Source organism: Eutrigla gurnardus, assembly GCF_963514095.1.
Source record: "Eutrigla gurnardus genome assembly, chromosome: 11".
Lineage (NCBI taxonomy): Eukaryota > Metazoa > Chordata > Actinopteri > Perciformes > Triglidae > Eutrigla > Eutrigla gurnardus.
The window spans coordinates 14,977,251-14,994,361 of NC_139925.1; the positions used below are offsets into that span (position 1 = coordinate 14,977,251).

The 17,111-nt window shown below is 45.4% G+C and overlaps 1 protein-coding gene across 1 annotated transcript; it reads right to left on the reverse strand.

Moving 5' to 3' along the window:
- Positions 1-445: 445 nt before the first annotated feature.
- Positions 446-14,149, reverse strand: tnfaip3 (tumor necrosis factor, alpha-induced protein 3). The gene is made up of 9 exons (XM_084021987.1): positions 13,902-14,149; positions 11,842-12,242; positions 6,286-6,476; positions 5,921-6,062; positions 5,561-5,731; positions 5,271-5,451; positions 4,017-5,014; positions 3,536-3,819; positions 446-3,399 (listed from the first exon to the last, which is right to left on the reverse strand). The coding sequence occupies exons 2-9, from the start codon at positions 12,146-12,148 to the stop codon at positions 3,112-3,114; spliced, it is 2,562 nt and encodes an 853-aa protein (XP_083878113.1). The 5' UTR covers positions 12,149-12,242; positions 13,902-14,149; the 3' UTR covers positions 446-3,111.
- Between the last annotated feature and the right edge of the window lie 2,962 nt (positions 14,150-17,111).

Below are 17,111 nucleotides of genomic sequence, written 5' to 3' on the forward strand. Positions count from 1 at the left end.
TGGAAAGGAGTGAAGTGACTAAAAAGCACCGAAGAAAAACCTCATCATTTGAACTTCTTTTTATATGGAAATGCGTAAAAATGAGAAAAGAATTGAGAACAACGGAGGCGGTGAGAAGACAAAGGGCTAACCCAGTTAAGTGTTGGAAAATGGTGCAAGTCTGCCACATCTAAACAAGGCCTCGGTGAGCAGTTATCTGATGACTTTTGCAGCACCCACTGTACTTCCTACACTGGAGATGGATCCTGTGCCGTTAGCGAGCAACTGTTTTTTTTTTTTCAGCAGAAAATGTGTTAAGCAATGTGCGGCACAGAAGAGAGCGATGCTGTAATAAGAGTGCAATGTTGAGATCTCAAAAGAAGCACGCACAAGCATTGTGTGTGTGTGTGTGTGTGTGTGTGCAAGAGAGAGGGAGATAGGGAGAGAGAGAAAGAACAACATTAGACAGATTTCAGATTTCTTAATAAAAATAATTCATTTCAGGACAACATATAAATAATTATTGAATCACACAATACAGATATCTTGATATGAATAAATACTTAACAAATAAAACCAGGCTTTTTTTTCATACAATACCCTATTGTCGAAAAGGTCACACAAAGAAACTTCCACACAGTTTGCATGTTTTGTTACACCTTCTGCTCTTACACGGATGCTCTTCCTACTGATGGAATGTCCCTAAGCGAGTCGGAGTACCATTCCTAAATGCCTCAGCAGCTTAGACAAGTCATGTGCAACTTATGTGATCTCCTCCCAGTCAGAGCTCCGAAAACCCCGTTAAAGGGTCCTGATGAGCTGACCACTAATTGGCCGTTAATTGATTAAGGTTCGTCTAGAGGTGATTAAAGCACACAGAGATCTACGTACAGGCCGTCGACACGTGGGCTGGCCCGACAGCTTTAGATACAGTTGAATGAAAAGGCAGACCGAGAGCCTGTTTGTCTCTGCTTGTCTAACTAAAGCCACAGATGGACATCTGCTTACAGCAGGGGAGTTCATCAGCAGACGCCCAAGGGGAATAACTATTCCAGTTGAGAACACATTTGAGTTTGTTTGATAAATGTTTTATGCTTGAGATGATCTCCGTCGATAAACATTTTGTCGTATTTCGATGAAATAAGACACTCATGAAAAGATAGTACCAATTTGGGGGATTTTCAACATGGAGCCTGATAAAGTCTGATGCGTGGTTACAGAAGATTGGAGATGTCTATCTGTGGCACTGTAGTTAGTTTAGAGTAGTACAGGCTGGCCGTTTTTAAGGAGGTAACAACAACTGTTTGGCGATTGATGGCACATGTATTTTTTTTTTGGCAGAAACAAAACCAAATATATCAAAATACATTAAAAAATCCCCCCCCCTCCCAAAAAAAACAAACAAACAAAAAAAAAAACAGGAATGTCAGTTTTGCGTATTCCAAACGCACACATGCGTGCGTTGTGTGTGCATGTGTGTGCGCGTGTGTGTCGGAGATGAGGCATCGGGTTGGAAGGTCCTACAACATGGACCAAGATCCATATTCACAAAAAAGCATTTTATAGGTGGGAGCACTGATCCAGGATCACTGATCAGGCTCCTCTGGTCCATAAAATTTCAATCACTACTTAAAGGCAAAACTTATCGAGGATCAGCCCCCGATACTGTGCTGTCGTAGCAGCAGCACAAAACACATTCAGATAAACAAGATTAGCCAAAGCAGGCAATGGGATTGCTCTCTGAAGTTTTGAAATTGTCGCCTTGGCACATCCAGCAGGGTGGAGCAGAGAGGAATGCAGTTCTCTGTGGGTTTGTTTACCTATGTGCCACCTCAGGCCGGGGTGAGGCGCATACAATCTCACAGAGCTGTGTTTGCATGTGCATGTGTGTGCAAACGCATGTGTGTGTGTGTGTGTGTGTATGGTGTTAAAGTGGATTATCATCCTGACTCCTCCCGTCATTATGTTTTCAGCTCTCTTGTATAGTCAGCAATCCCCTGTATGTGTCGATGCATTTCTAGGTGCGTAAGTGGTCAGTAAACAGGAAAACAACGTCCAAGGCAACAGATCTGTTTTGGAGGAGAAGGGGGGAGGGGGGGCATTCGAGGAAGGACAGGAGGAATAGAAAGAGAATGAGTCCTGTCTCTACTGTGTTCTCTGCCTTCTGACACCGCCAGCATGTTGGCTACAATGGAGAGGCTTGTATTTCTGTACACGTAGCACCAAAACTAGCAGGGGCCTGCCCTGTCTGTCTTGCACTGTATAAACGGTCCGTCCTTGCTTCCCATATCAACAATTCACAATCGTAACTTTGTATAACAGATAAGTAACAATACTGAGGTTATTTTGCCTCAAAACATAAACGCTGCTATCGACTGACCAATGGAAGAAAATTCATTATTGATCATTTTACAATATTGATTGCTTCCTATTTTGAGAGAGGGCATACACGTGTGTGTTTTTTGGAGAACTAAGATAAACAATGGTGCATACCATTTGATTTGATTTCAAGCGTTTCACTTTGGCCCAGTTTGGCTCACTTCTGCTTACTACTTCCAAACATTTGTTTTTTGGGATTCCCCAACTACTGCAAACCTCGTTCTACAGAGCAAATGCTAGACAGACAGGCAGACAGATACACAGATGGGTTAAGACAGACAGACAGACGGGGGTAAAAATCCTTGGCTGTGGTCTAGAAAGCAATGTCAGATGCTTCTCGTTATGTCAACATACAATCATTTTGTCCGGCACGATTCACTACGTACCTCTAAATACATATTGTACACAAGAGTTAAGTTAGTTGCTCTGACATGTAGCCAAACCTCTTAGCGTGTAAGTGCACAGGGCACATCAGATGATAATAATTGCACAAAGAGGTATTCTGGAGGCCATGTCTACTGTGAACACACACATACACTCAACCACCCACGTACACACACTCTGTCTTCACATTCTACATTGGGGGTTTGATTTTCAGGCCATAAGGTTACTAGTTAGTCACTAGCTAGTTAGTTAGTTGGTTAGTTAGTATCAGAGGTGCATTGACTGGCATGGGGCGCCCACGGCAGGGGCAGCGGCTCTAGCGTGCTAGCGATGTGTCACCATCGTTGTTATGCGTCGGTATGTATGCGGTCAGCCGCGGTAAATCTGTTTGAAGTGGTCACACTCGTTGCAGTAGCCCTGTTTCTCTTGGTTGGCGTAATGGTCGCAGCCCTGCGTCCTGCACCGCTGCTTGGACTTTTCCTTAGGCGCCTGCGCCCGCCTGCCCGCCTCCCTGCCCTGGCCACGCGTGTGGCACTCAGGGCACAGGTCTGTGCAACCCGGGGACACATTGCTGCAGCCACTCCGCCGGCACTGAGTCTGAGTCTGGGTCTGGGTCTGGGATTGCTGCGATGATCTGGGTTTTGCAGCTCGGTCACGCTATATTTACAGAGAAACAAGAGGGGGAGAAAAAAGCAACTATAGATCAGCTACTTATGACATGAAGAGCAAGAATCACAGAAAAAGAAAGACAATCAAAGCAAGGACAAGACACAAACACATGGCAGGCACCTACCATGACGAGAGGAGGGGAGTGTGGTGTGCGATGTGCCACTTGGTTGAGCCGTGTGCTTTGCTCTTTGACGTAGCACTTGTCGCAGTAGCCCTCCAACATTGCCTTGCCAACCGCACCGCATCCAGGCCCACGACACCGTGAGGCGTTTTGAAAGCCTGCCTCCACACCATGCCGGTTCTGGACCGGGGCAGGGGGAGGGGCAGGGGCGGGGGCGGGGGCAGGGGCAGGGGCAGGAGCAGGAGCAGGGGCAGGGACAGGGGCAGGGGCAGGGGCAGGGGTCAGGTCTGGAACAGACAGTAGCAAACATTAGCAATGTCCCATTGACATTTGAGTGAAATATAAATGTAATGAAACATTACACAACAACAATGCCTACAATGCAAAACAAATTGACAAAGACTTTTGTATAAAACATTGTGAAGGCCTTGACAAGCCTTGTAACATCAACAACAAGAATTTCCAGTTTAGCTCCAGGACTTACGGTGGTTGGTCTGATAGTCTACGTAGCAAATAGTGCAGAAACCCAACTTCTCCGGCGTTCCAAAGAACTGGCAGCCAGATCTTTTACAAGGCCGGGCCAGAGGGGCTTGCCAGGCTGAGGCATGCCCTGGGGTTAGGGTGAGGCACGGCCGTTCAGTGTCCCTGGCCTGGGTCCAAGCTGAAGATGAGGCCTCAGTCCTAGGGTTGTTCTGCTGTGGCTCTCCCCTCTCTGGAGGCTGCTGTCTCTGCATGCAGGGTGGACACAGGCCATTGAATATCCTGAACGCCTCCTGTCTGCACATGCTGCAGCGCTCTGTCTCTGTCTCGCAGCCCCCCCACTGGGTCCAGCCTGAGCCTTGGACTGGGTGGGGGACTGTAGGCCCCCCATTGGGGCCTTGGAGTCCTGGAACAGTTGTTCCAGCTCCAGGGGGTCCATGGTTCTGCCTGGAGTTGAAGCAGCGCTCACAAAGTCCATCGTGCTCCACGCTAAGGGTGAAGAGGCAGCCGGGTGTCTTGCACTTCATGGCATGAGTTTCACTGTACAGGCTAAGGCTGGGAGCAGTGGGTGGGGCTGAGCGGGGGCTGGATATCACCACTCCTCTCCCACATGTGGAGGATGGGGGGCTACTGCCTCGGGCTCCCCTGGAGCACACGTCAATCTCTGATCCCCCTATCACTCCTACCCCGCCTTGTAACCCTCCTCCCCTCGTCTGCACCACCCCTTCTATCCTCATTCCTCCACCAGGAGTGGCCTGTCGCTTCTCAAAGCATTCGTGGCAATGAGGCTGCGTGTCCACAGAGACGTAGAAGGTGCATCGCGGTGTGGCACACCGGATCTCGATGAGGGAGAGCTGTGAGACGGAGAAGGGCGGCGGCCGCTGCGGCTGGGCGGCCCACGCCTGCTCCTTGTCCTCCTGCCACCGCTGGTACTCATGGTTGACAAGCTGCAGGTAGTCCTCCATCAGGTTCATGTCTTCAGGGAGGTTGCCCTCATCCAGCCTTGGAACAGAGACACACAATGTGGTTGTTAACTTAACTGCACTTTTTGTGATTTTATTTTTGTCATCAGTAGTTAAAGTTAAACCAGTTATATTACAATATCTTTCATTGTCAATCTCAAAATAAACCTCTTCATTCCTAATTTGCAACCTGAATAAATGCATTTAAAACTGCATCCAACAACTGGGATATAACGTTTTCCTCTTCCACTTAGTCCATGTAGGGGGACAGAGTTTATAATATGTAAGTACCGTACCGTGCAGCATTGATGATCCGTGTCGTGTCGTAGCCCAAGCCTATGACAGGGATCTCTATCAGCCCCAGGTAGTCTTTGAGAAGCCTCTCTTTCTGTTGCTTTTCTTTCTCCATCAAGAAGTGAACCTTCAGCTCCTCAAAGCCCCCTCGTCCTGGGTTGATCAGTGGTACTGCTCGGATCTCTGGGAAATCCAGACCAAGATGTTACATAGAAAGAAAAACATTAGCAAATCCATATCAGGACTCTATGTTGTGTGAGCTCCACAACACCTCATGTGTCATGCTTCCTACCTGGACCGCTGTCTTTGATGGTGATGAGGGGTGCAAAGTGCTGGGAGTCGTAGCCGAGCACTATCGGGTACTTGTAGCACTCTCTGGGCGGCCAGTGCAGCGGCAGATAAATCCCACCAACATTCAAAGGAGAAATGGAGGAGCCAGATTTCATACTCCTGACCACCTGGTCTGTTGAAAGAACAGTGATTAGAAAATAATAGAATAATTGTCGGTGGCATTTCCCTCAGTGAAATCGGACTCTTCGGCTAATTTTAACTTTGCTAAACTTTTGATATAATTGTCACAAAAGCATGGCAAGTACAACAGTGAACGCTAGGATGTCTGGTCTTCACTGTAAAATGAAAAAAAAGCAAATACCTGCAATGACGATGATGGGTCTGCGGAGAATGTTGGAGAGGACGAAGATGTGAATGTCCTCCAGAGAGTCAAACTGGAGGCCGTTGCTACTGGAGACCGGAGACGCCATCTTCACAATCTTTTCCCACTCCTCCTCCCAGTTCTGTGGCAGCATACACATAAGAAGAGTTAGAATATGAACTCATGGCTTAAAATTTTATGTGGGTAGGAAAATGATGTGGATTTTGCTTATCCACAGCACATTTATTTGCAGGTTGAATACAAGGATGGAAAAGACCATTTTTATATATACTGTGGGTTGTATCTACTAATAATCTTAATGCTAAGTAGTGGAAAAGACTTTTGCCCTAATCTAATCTAAATACCATGGTGGTGTATCGGAGTCCGGTCTGGGTGAACTCCTGGGACTGGAGAAGCTCGGCCTGGAAGCGAGCTCTAAACACGCCAGTGTCTGTCTCTTTTAAAACACCGTGGAGGGCTTTCCGAAGCACCAGGTCTGTGTCCTGAACGCCCAGCATGTACTGAGAGGCCGCGTGGAGCAAACAGTTCCCGTCCCCTATTGAAACACACAGAAGAGGGAGGCAAACACATTAGAACGGCGGGTAGTTGGGTTTGTAGACAGGACACAAACTTACAAAATTGTTACAGGGACACGTGCACATTAGGGCTGACCGATAAATCGTATTTTCATCGTCATCGCGATATGAACATGCGCGGTTAACACATCGCAAAAGATGCCTGAAACGCGATGAATAAAAATCATTTTATTTACATGCGCCATGCATTCACACCATTTGGCCAATCAGATGAAGCAACAGCTAGCCGTCGGCGCCGGCAGCGTCCCCGGGTCCTATGTTCCCCCGGGTCCTATGTGTTCCGGAGCCACCCTCAAATTAATTGGTGTTAATTTTGTGGCGACTGCGAGGCTATGTAACACGATGGCGGAGAAAGGAGAGAATAGCGAGGAAAATGTGGTTGACGAAGACCTTGTGGTGAAAAAGAACTGCACTTCTGAAATTTGGAGTTATTTTGGATTCCGTAGCGACGACGTGTTACAAACACAGGTACTGTGTAAAACATGCCGAACAGCTGTGGCAACTTCCAGAGGAAACACAACAAACCTCCATCACCACCTGCAACACAACCAGTGTTTCCCCTACCATTGTACAGGCCTGCCGCCAGGCCAAAAAAAAAAATCAATACTCCAAAAATAAGCTACCTATCAATTAATTCATAAATCAATAATCATTTACATTAGGAGCGCCTCCGCGCAGCACAGTAGACTTGCTCCGCAAGATGCGCGGCCGCAACAATCCTCGCCGCGCGCTCCCGCTACGTTTTTCGTGTACTTTACACGCTTGATGTTGTTCTGATGCCGTTCCGCCTCGTTAAACCACCACGATGTCGCTTTCTACTTTGAAAACACGGAGTTGACACTGTATTTTGACACGCTGTTGCACTCTTTAGACTCGTGGTGTGAGCGGAACCGGACCGGTACCGGAACCGGACCGGTGCATTTATAAGAAAAATGCCGCTGTGTTTCTCCGTCCAAAATCCGCTTTCCTCGCGCTGCCTGCTCGCACAGATCCGCTCGTGCGCACATTCGCTGATGCAGGTCGAGTGTTTAATATAAATATATGCAGAGACGGCACTCCTTAAAAACAACATCAAGCCATGCGTGTGTAGTATTAGGACGTGATGACGTTTGTACAACCGGCTAACGGGCCAAAGCCCGTTTGGGCTGGAGCATTGTGAATGCAAAGCCGCGGGGGACCCCCCTGGGGCAATCGTGCCGAGGCATGCTACTGATCGCGCCCTTAGGCAGCCTATGTTAATAAAATAAGGATTGTTTTTGATAAGCTGTGGAACTCTGAGTTAACCATATTATTCCAGCCCCTAATTTTGGATAATTTCCATCAACTGGCCCCTTAATAAGTCACTCTCTCCTTGAATCCTTGAAAACCTTGAATACACTCTGGTTGAACAAAAATGTTGAATGCAAATATAATAATTGCAGAATTGCAGACTGCTTGCTGTGCCACCTGACTTAATCCAACTGTACCAATACACCATCCAAACGTCTCGTCTGTATAGGGTTTTTTCGGCGGGTACCACCGGGCCTGAAAAAAATTCTAGGGGAAACACTGAGTGTACCTATTATAGCAGAAAGACAGGAACTGTATAGCTAATATGCACACTTCAATATTTGTTTATTTATCGCAAGTCATATCTCATCGCAATATTGAACAATGGTATCGCACATCGCAGATTTTCCTCATATCGTGCAGGCCTAGTGCACATGCAAGTGAAAATGCAGAGTGTATACAGCATGTACAACAGACAATTAGTGCACACACACACACGCACACACACACAAGCGTAACAAAAGTCTGGGGATTTCCAGGCCGTCGGGTCAGTTGTCGCCCTATCTGGTATCGAGGCTATTATATGAAGCTCACATGTCTGAAACTATGAAGACTACAGACAAAGATCTGCTTTTAACCAGAATGGCCCTTGATTTACCTGAAACATTTTTGAAAAAGTAAATGCTGCACATTCATTACCTTAATCTGCCCTGAAAATCTCACAATCTCATGTCTTGTTTCATGTGAAATAAAATGGTTATGTTCTACAAGGTATTTGGGGCGATAAAGAGGTTCTCAAATGGATTTTGTGTGTGCATGAGAGCACGAGCAACCAAAAGCCCTTGAATTTTATTTAGTCTCCGATGGAGGTGCTGGGTCTTTTTCTCATTGTGCAACAGGAGAGCCCATGTTTGTCAATGTGTGCGGCTATGAAAAACCCTGTTGCCACACTAAACACAGGAATTTCCCTGTGCTAACTTCTGCCTCGTGTGTGTGTTCCACTCCTATGATCCCAACTCATCAATGCTACTCAGCTGGTCCTGGACTTTCCACAGGGGCGTGGCTTGAACAGGATGGAATGTTATCTTTTTATCTACTGCTATCAGCACCCGATGAAGGCTGTGCATAACGAGCGCTGCGATAACGTGTGCATACAAATGTACCACAATGTGTATTTTCTGTCTACCTTTATGATCCGTTAATGGTAATCATTACCTGGCAATAGTTCACTCCCACACACACAGACACACCTTTCTTTGATGATACTGCTGCATCAAAAAGCTAACCTCTGTACAAGAAAAGTTATTTAAACCACAGCCAACAATACAAAAAAGATTTGTTTAGCCAGAGGTATGTGTTATGGCATAGGCCAAACTGTGATCACATTCCTCAAATTAAGATAATCCGCGGTGCGAGATGATACAATTGTTTTCATTCATTTGAAGGAACACCCCATTGACAGACGAAATACCCCATCCGCCTCTATTTCCAACTCGCTAGCTGCATTTTGGCACTCTTGCATCACTCACATCATAAGATAAAATAAACAACTCTCTAGTGAGAAAAGGCATCTTCAACAGCACCCTCTTCAAAAGGAGACACGATCACTACACCGACAGGAATAGGCACAAAGGCCCAGAAATGCATGTTTAATCAGTTCTTCTTCTGCACAGAAACACAGACTTTTGACCCTGAATCGGGCTGCCTGACGAGTGACGACTAAAGATGAAAGAGCTGGTCCCACCAGTCTAAATATAGACACTTCCTCTGTGGCAAACTGGGACACTTCCTGAAAGACACACCAGTGTAGGACAGGACTTACTCCTCATCCGTTTGACATCTAGGTGACATCAACCACAAGTTTGAAATGTTGTCACCGATATCTCACTCTTTGTCTGCAAGCTGTATTGTGAGACTGGTATAACAAAAAAAAGGCCAGTTTTGCTTCTGTATTTTTAAGAATTTGACATATGAAACCATGGTTTGTTTTTATTGAATACCGTGAACACACACCACATTAAAAATATGCACTTAATAAGGCAGAACACTGTGGCGGAGTGTGTGTCCTCTCTGCTACTACAGTATGTAGAGTCAGTGTATTGTAGCTGAACAAATCCTGCTTGTCGGGGACACATGACAGACATGGGATGCTGTTTGGGGAAAAACCCTCGGATGCGTCCTAGACATTCGAGACAGAAGACACAAAATTGAAATAAGGTGTTTCATCACTGGGTGGAAAAGTTGCATGAAACAGGAAAACGGATATGACCATGTTATTTTTAATAGCCGGGTAATTGACCTTTTATGAGGCCGTTTTGCTTTTATGACAGTCAGTTGTATATCTTCTATCCTGGGAATAAAAGTGGGTTTGGGGAAGATTGTAATTGGGTTAACGGGTAAAAACGATGTGGAAATTGATCTCATAACAGTGTTATGACTCCGAGGAGCTTGATTAATATGACCTACTCTGACGGGATGTTCACTGACGGACTTCTGCTCTCTCACGTACTCTCTACGTCTGTCTAGTGAGCTCCAGTGACTCAGCAGCAGTCAGTCAGTCCTCTGTGTGTTGTGTGTGTGTGTGTGTGTGTGTGTGTGTGTGTGTGTGTGTGTGTGTGTGTGTGTGTTGTCCGTCCTCTGCTCAAAGTCATGTCTGGGTCCTTCAGAGTTATAAGCTTCGGCTCTAAATTCTGTCTCATCTTTATGACATCATCTTCACAAGCCAGAAATTTCCGCCAAGGTTACCGGTAGCAGAAGTCACAAGAGTCAGGGGTCTTTCTGAAGAGGAACTGTGTAGTTACAGTAACTCGTTTAGTCATTACTAACTTCTTGAATCAGCAGGGGCCCTCTCAAAAAAAAATTAACCGTAACGACACAATGCACAAAAACCTCCAGCAAGTTCCTCATCCATCCAGTAAATGTTCAAAGTCAATTCTGAGATGAGATTGAAACGGCAATGTCCCACTGCTAAGTGTTCCTATGAGATGGAAACATACAATTTCCTTTGGAAATTCACATGTTTAAGACAAACTTGTAACCCAGTGTTATTTCCGCTTCATTCTTTTGTTGTGAATGCTACGGCTGATGCTTCCCTTCAGAAGTGTTTTTTTCCTCTCATCTTAAAATAGACCAGGAGTCTGATGCACACAGCAGATGTGTTTTAAGTTATTGACATATAGATTACAGCGACAGCCATTTGATTTAACAAGGTCCAGTGAGTTGAGACGCACAACTGACAGTCACAAAAGGCAGGCAGCTTCATAAACCTACGACTGTCAAGGCAGGTGGGGAACTTGATTATTTGAGATGTTTTAAGATCCACTGTCATTCTCGCACACAGACAGACAGACAGAGAGAGAGAGAGAGAGAGAGAGAGAGAGAGGGGACAGACCCCAAAAGGTACTAAATGAAAAACTGTGGAAACAGTCGGGTCTGAAACATCACCGACAGTGAATAACAGTCCTGCGAGTGACGCCAGAGAATTTCCCAGTACAGAGCTATGATCAGAAATAATCAGGCCCAGGTCTGAATGTTCCCATGTTACAACATCCACGTAATAGAAAACATGACTTGGGCTTGGGTTGACTGAACTCAGGCACAGTAAAAACCAAGGGGGCTGCTAAATTAGTGTATGTGAAAGCGGAACCCGTGTCCCTCCGTTTGTTGTCATTTACAGTAAGCCTGCTAGTGAGTAATGACATCTCAGAATGTATATATCAAATCTCCCTGACTCATAGACTTGCACCTCCTCTATCACAGAAAATGAAACAAAAGCAAAACACATCCCCCGCCCTTCCTGCAATCAAGGAACAAAAGTTTGATGTCAGCTCTGTGACCAATTTGTTCAACAAGTTTGTTGAACTTTGTCATGAATGTCAACAGAACCAATAAATCAATAAAAATAGTCCTACTAAACTAACAACTTGCTAATTTGTTGGTTTTTCACACTGCAGAAAAACTCACCAAAATGCTCTGAACTTCACAGAGCTTCAGTAAGTATGTCACAGAAACCTGGTTTACTGGAGACCCAAGAAAACATCAGCAAATCTTCCTCACCGTTGGTACGTAAGGGGACCATCTTCTTCACCTCCCGACACCAGTTGAGCTTCTTCTCCTGCTCCAGTGAGGCCTGCATGGCTCGGTCCAGGATGGCTGCCTGCACCACCTCCCTGAAGGCCTGCGGGAAGTGGTTCATGGCGATCATCTCCAGCGTGTAACGGTGCATACCACGCAGGTGGTGCATCAGGCCGCTGCTGGCCGCCGGCTTCACCACGTCGTTGGGCACACGCTGACGGATCTTCACCGCCTTCAGCAGGTTGGAGACAAACAGGAATTTGGGGAGGAAGTTCTGGCCCTGCGACATGGCGGATGAGTGGCGAGGTGGATGGAAGGAGGGGAGGAAGAGGAACGAGGAGGAGGAGGAGGCAGCAACCACCGCTGACTGGACAACGTGGAAACTGGATGGAGAGAAGGATAGTGGATTATTTCATAGTAGGGTACGGGAAATAATAGACTGGTGGGAAATTTTCAGAGGAGATTCCCCTTCCTGATTAATTGTGACTTACGGCGCAACTTAATTTATAGTTTGTTTGGGAAAGCACCCAACGCACAGCATCATCCCACTGTGAAAGCTGTCTGGTGCCGTTTCACTGGAGAGTCTGGTGGGCCAAACGGATTAAACGCACACAAAGCACCCTCTGTATTCTTGTTTGTTCTTTTAATTTCCCCTTTTGACTTTGGTTTTTGAGTTTCCCCAAACAGGGCGCACTAGTGTCCGACTGGGTTCAAAGCCTTCCAACCAAAAAAAAAGGGTGTTTTCCACACTTGAACGAAGGCCACCCAGGGCTTCCCAGGCAGCTGGGGAGGTCACACCGACGAGGAGAGTTGGAATGCTAAGAAAAGTACCAATACCCGTGCCATTGTGATTCCACACTTTCAGTATGGATGCTGTTCTCAATGTCACAGTGAGAAGAAGTCAAACATTTATTTCCCCCATCTAACAGAAGTATATAAACCTCTCACAATTCCACTGTTCATTGTTGTCTTAACATAAGGAACTGAACACAAATGTTAGCTAAAGTTAGCAAGGTTTCCTGATTCTGCTCATTTTGAAGGATAAATAAACTAGAGGGCATGGCCACTTGATGCTAACTTTCAGTAGTTAATGCTATGTTTTGGTCGGCATTTAAAGATAGTAAGGCTCCATTCACAACCTGACAGTAGGAGTAGTTTCTTAAGCGTACCTGTCTGAGGGTTTAAAGGCACATTTCACCCAAAACAAAGAGCGCGTGAGCACATTCTCACCACAGAGGAAGTAGAAAGTGACGGTCAGCAAAGTAGGCCCAGGAGTTTTGCTGACTTTAAATGCGTTTTTGTTCAACTTCCTCGTTTTTAAACGAGTCGTTTGGAGAGACGCTTCCTGTCAGTGGATACCGTTTAAGTTAACAATCACAATCACACGTGAATATTTCGCGTGCAGTGGCCTCTGGTGCCTTCGCTCCCCCCCTCCCCCCCCCCCAAAACAGCAGCAGGTGCAACAACAGACTAGGCCATGCTAAAGGGCTAGTCAGTCCCATGAAGGGGACCAGATAACAGACATGTCAGCGAGCGTGTTGACGCGAGTCGGTAGTCGCCGTTTGGCGTGTTGGCACCGCTGGAAGACTTCGGGCAGGCGGACGGCGGTGGACGCTGCGGTTTGGCATGGCTGTCTACACACACACCAAACAATAACACCACAACAACAGGAGACTTTGCTGACGTGAAAGGCTTACGTAATTGCAATGACAACTACCTTTTTGAAAACGATGTAGCCTCCAACCGCGTCCGACGCGGCGGCTCCTGCTACAGTGTAGCGGCGCCGACGCTACATCTGGCTGTTTGAACGCGCTCCGGTCTCCGCTGCGAGGGTGACGTCTTTGTAAACAATGGCTGTCAAAGCCACTGTCGTGAGCAGGCTTCAAGCTTCCTCCGTGTCCCCACAGAAACGCGACCATACATTACTCAAGGCCCGAACGTGATGCAGCCCGTACCTACCAAGTCGCCCTCCCTACCCTGCCCCTTTGGTTAGAAATGTTGTCCACATGGGGAGGCGAAGGGAGGGAGGACGGGTGTCTTACCTGTGTAATATGTCGGGGGTGATAACAAAGCCCTCCCGGATGCTCAGGCTAGTCCTCTCTGAGCCACTTCACTCAGCCTCACCGCAGCGGTCCTCGGCGCCATTCAACCTTCTCTTTCCTTCAGTACCAGATCTATTTTGGAGCCCCAGTAGCTCTCAAAGGAGGAAACAAGTCCGCGAATTTTTTTTAAAAAGGAAAAATCACAAGATGGGGATTTCCACACGGGGACTTTCCGTACACCCATTCCCCCCCTCGCTCGCTCTCTCTCGCTCTCTCTCTCTCTCTCTCTCTCTCTCTGTGTGTGTCACACTGGCTACACAGACAGCTCGCCTCCGCCAGGGGGCTCTCTATCTATCTGTCTGAGTCGATACTGAAAAGCATATCCCACCTACTGTGCACAAAGGAGCGTCACTGAGGGAGACAGACAGGTCGCGTCATTTTCTATTTCATGAGACATCCTTGGATATAAATCATTAGCCTGCAGTGAGACCAGCCTCAGCAACCGAGTCAGGAAAGCGAAAGAAAAACTCCCCGCCAGATCATAAGTAGACTCTGACTAGGTGATTGAAGGCTTGCAGGTATTGCAATGATGGTGTGCTACCCTATTCACTGTTAGGAAATTGTGTTCAACAGGACACTTCAGATGCAGATGTGGGTGGGCTCTGTTGATGCAAGATGCATCCAACTATCTGCTCCTCTCTTTCTTTCAATAGTTAGCCAGGGAGTTAATTATCATATTTATTTTGTCTTGCAAATTCAAGTGCACAGCCCACACAGTGTTTCAATCAGATCATTCTGCATGTGTTACATCCTCCTTGGTGCATCTCTGGGTTATGGTGGTTAGCGAGTTGTATTATCAGTGAGCCGTTGGTCCGGGGCAAAGCTCACAAGCTGTTTACTTCGGTCTAGTACAGAAGCTGCAACAGAAAAGCGGTCACGACTCTACTTTTGTTCCAAATGTCGCGGTCCACTTGCATGATACATTTAGATGGCCTGAATTGATTTTACAATGAATTCAGTAAAGGGCTGCAATACATTATTAATTTTCAGTTCTGTGTATAATAATATGTTAATCAATTTTTCAATTAATTAATCAAATTCAGATTAATTAAATCCAGTTAAAAAAAGTAAGGTGATGTCTTCCAGTCATTTGATTTTGATTTTTTCCTTAGTTGACCAAAAACATTTTCAGAGCTAAAAAAATGTTACAGTGAGACAGACCATGGTAACTTCTGTAGTCTGGCTTTTAACTTCACTGTGAAATAAATCAGAGGTAAAACTTTGTGTTGTATTTACACTGAGGGCAAATATCCAGATTTATTGCTGTCAAAGAACACTTTGTCTTCTCTCCCTGTTGTTTTCTTTAAGACCTGTAGGTTACTGATTCACGCTTCACTTTCTCTTTCCCTTCTCTTCCCTCTGGAAACCAGCATCACTCCTTCCAGCTCATGCAGGTTACAGCCTTGCTTACACTGACATTTAGCACGTATTGTATGGTCAATTTCACCTGTATGGTTTTCACAAAGGCCCATGACTCAGCATTTAATGAGTTTTTTGGACACTTGAAAAATGATCTGACTCACATGTTGTCTGTATCACAGGATGGGATGATCAATACTCGCTTGTTGTGGAAGCGATGAAAACAAGCACCGCAGTCATCAGCACATGGAAAACCCCAGAACGGATATTTGGCCCACTATGTTGTTCCAAATCACCAGGTAGTTCAATATGAGCAATCCTCTAAGTTCCTCACTGTCCAGACACATTCTGAGAAAAAAATAATGTGCGAGGGATCTTTTTAAGACCTCAGAGTTCCCCTCAAGTATCAATAAAGTTATTATACGTATCTCACATCATACCTACAGAAAATGTCCTTAAACCTGGAAAGATTTAGAAAGTTTATTCTCAAATTTGGATATTACATTTTTGCTTTTACAAGACTTTTTTGCAGTGTTGGAATTAAACAAAGTACATTTACTCAAGTACAAGTTGTATTTCATTTTAACTCACTTTACACTCTATAATTATAAAAAAGAGCCATATATTGTACTTTATACACCAATGCATTCATTTGAAAACTTTAGTTAAGATTCCACACAGAAAACTATAGGTTTATACAATTCAATACATTGTTAATGAATAAAATATAAAACTATATATATAACTATAATAAAACTATATATATATATATATATATATATATATATATATATATATATATATATATATATATATATATGAGCCAATAGCTAAAATCTCTTTTAAGACAGCCGTCCTCCTCACGCAGACATCGGCTTAGAGAGTGAGTGACCTACAGTATGTACGATGTCTGTCTCACCATCCTGCCTTTCTATTAGAGAAGACAGAGGCACAGGGCCTTATGAATCAAAATCAGAAAGGGTTTATTGCCAAGCATGTTTGAAAAGAAATTTGATGTGTCGATTGGTGCATAACAATAAACACAGGACATCTTTTAAATCATCATCATTTAAAATAGCCAAATCTCTCATTTACACCCAAAGCCTTATGAAACTCTTTTCTGTGGAGAAGCAGTATCTCACGGACTGCCCAGTGCCCACTTTGTCTCAATATGTCACATGCACAAGCCTACAGTTGAGTGGGAGTGGAGCCTCCGCAATACTACACAAGGGCTTTACCCTCGTCCGTGGCCCTCCTCAGAGGGATGATAGTGGCATCCTGAGCTTCTCTTTGCCCTTTCATCCGCCTCTATCTGCAAGATCTGAGCCTTTCCTGACTCGACGCAAGGCTGACATGTTGCACAGCCGGTGTCTCCCCTCCTTATTATGCGTAGCATTTACACTTACGTGAACTGGTGTATGTTGTCTGCTTGAGGATCTGGGTGTCACAGTGGGGGCATAGACTACATCAGCTTTGCACTTAACCCTACAGCTCTTTCATGCATATGATAAAGAACATTAGTTATGTATTGTAACTCCAGTTTCTATGTATATGGCTATTGTAGCCCTCTAAGGCCCTCTGGCTCCACCTACACTAGATGAAGTAATGCTCATTTACATTCTGAGCAGAACATTGCAATGTAAGAGAGGCCCATAGAGGCCACAAAGGCTAACTAACAATATGCTCCTGTCTTCAGTTAAAACATCCAAAAATAATAATCAAATCTTCTCAACATTTGCCTGCCTTGGCGGCTTAATAAAACATCTCATGATAGAGAGCACGGAAAGAGTC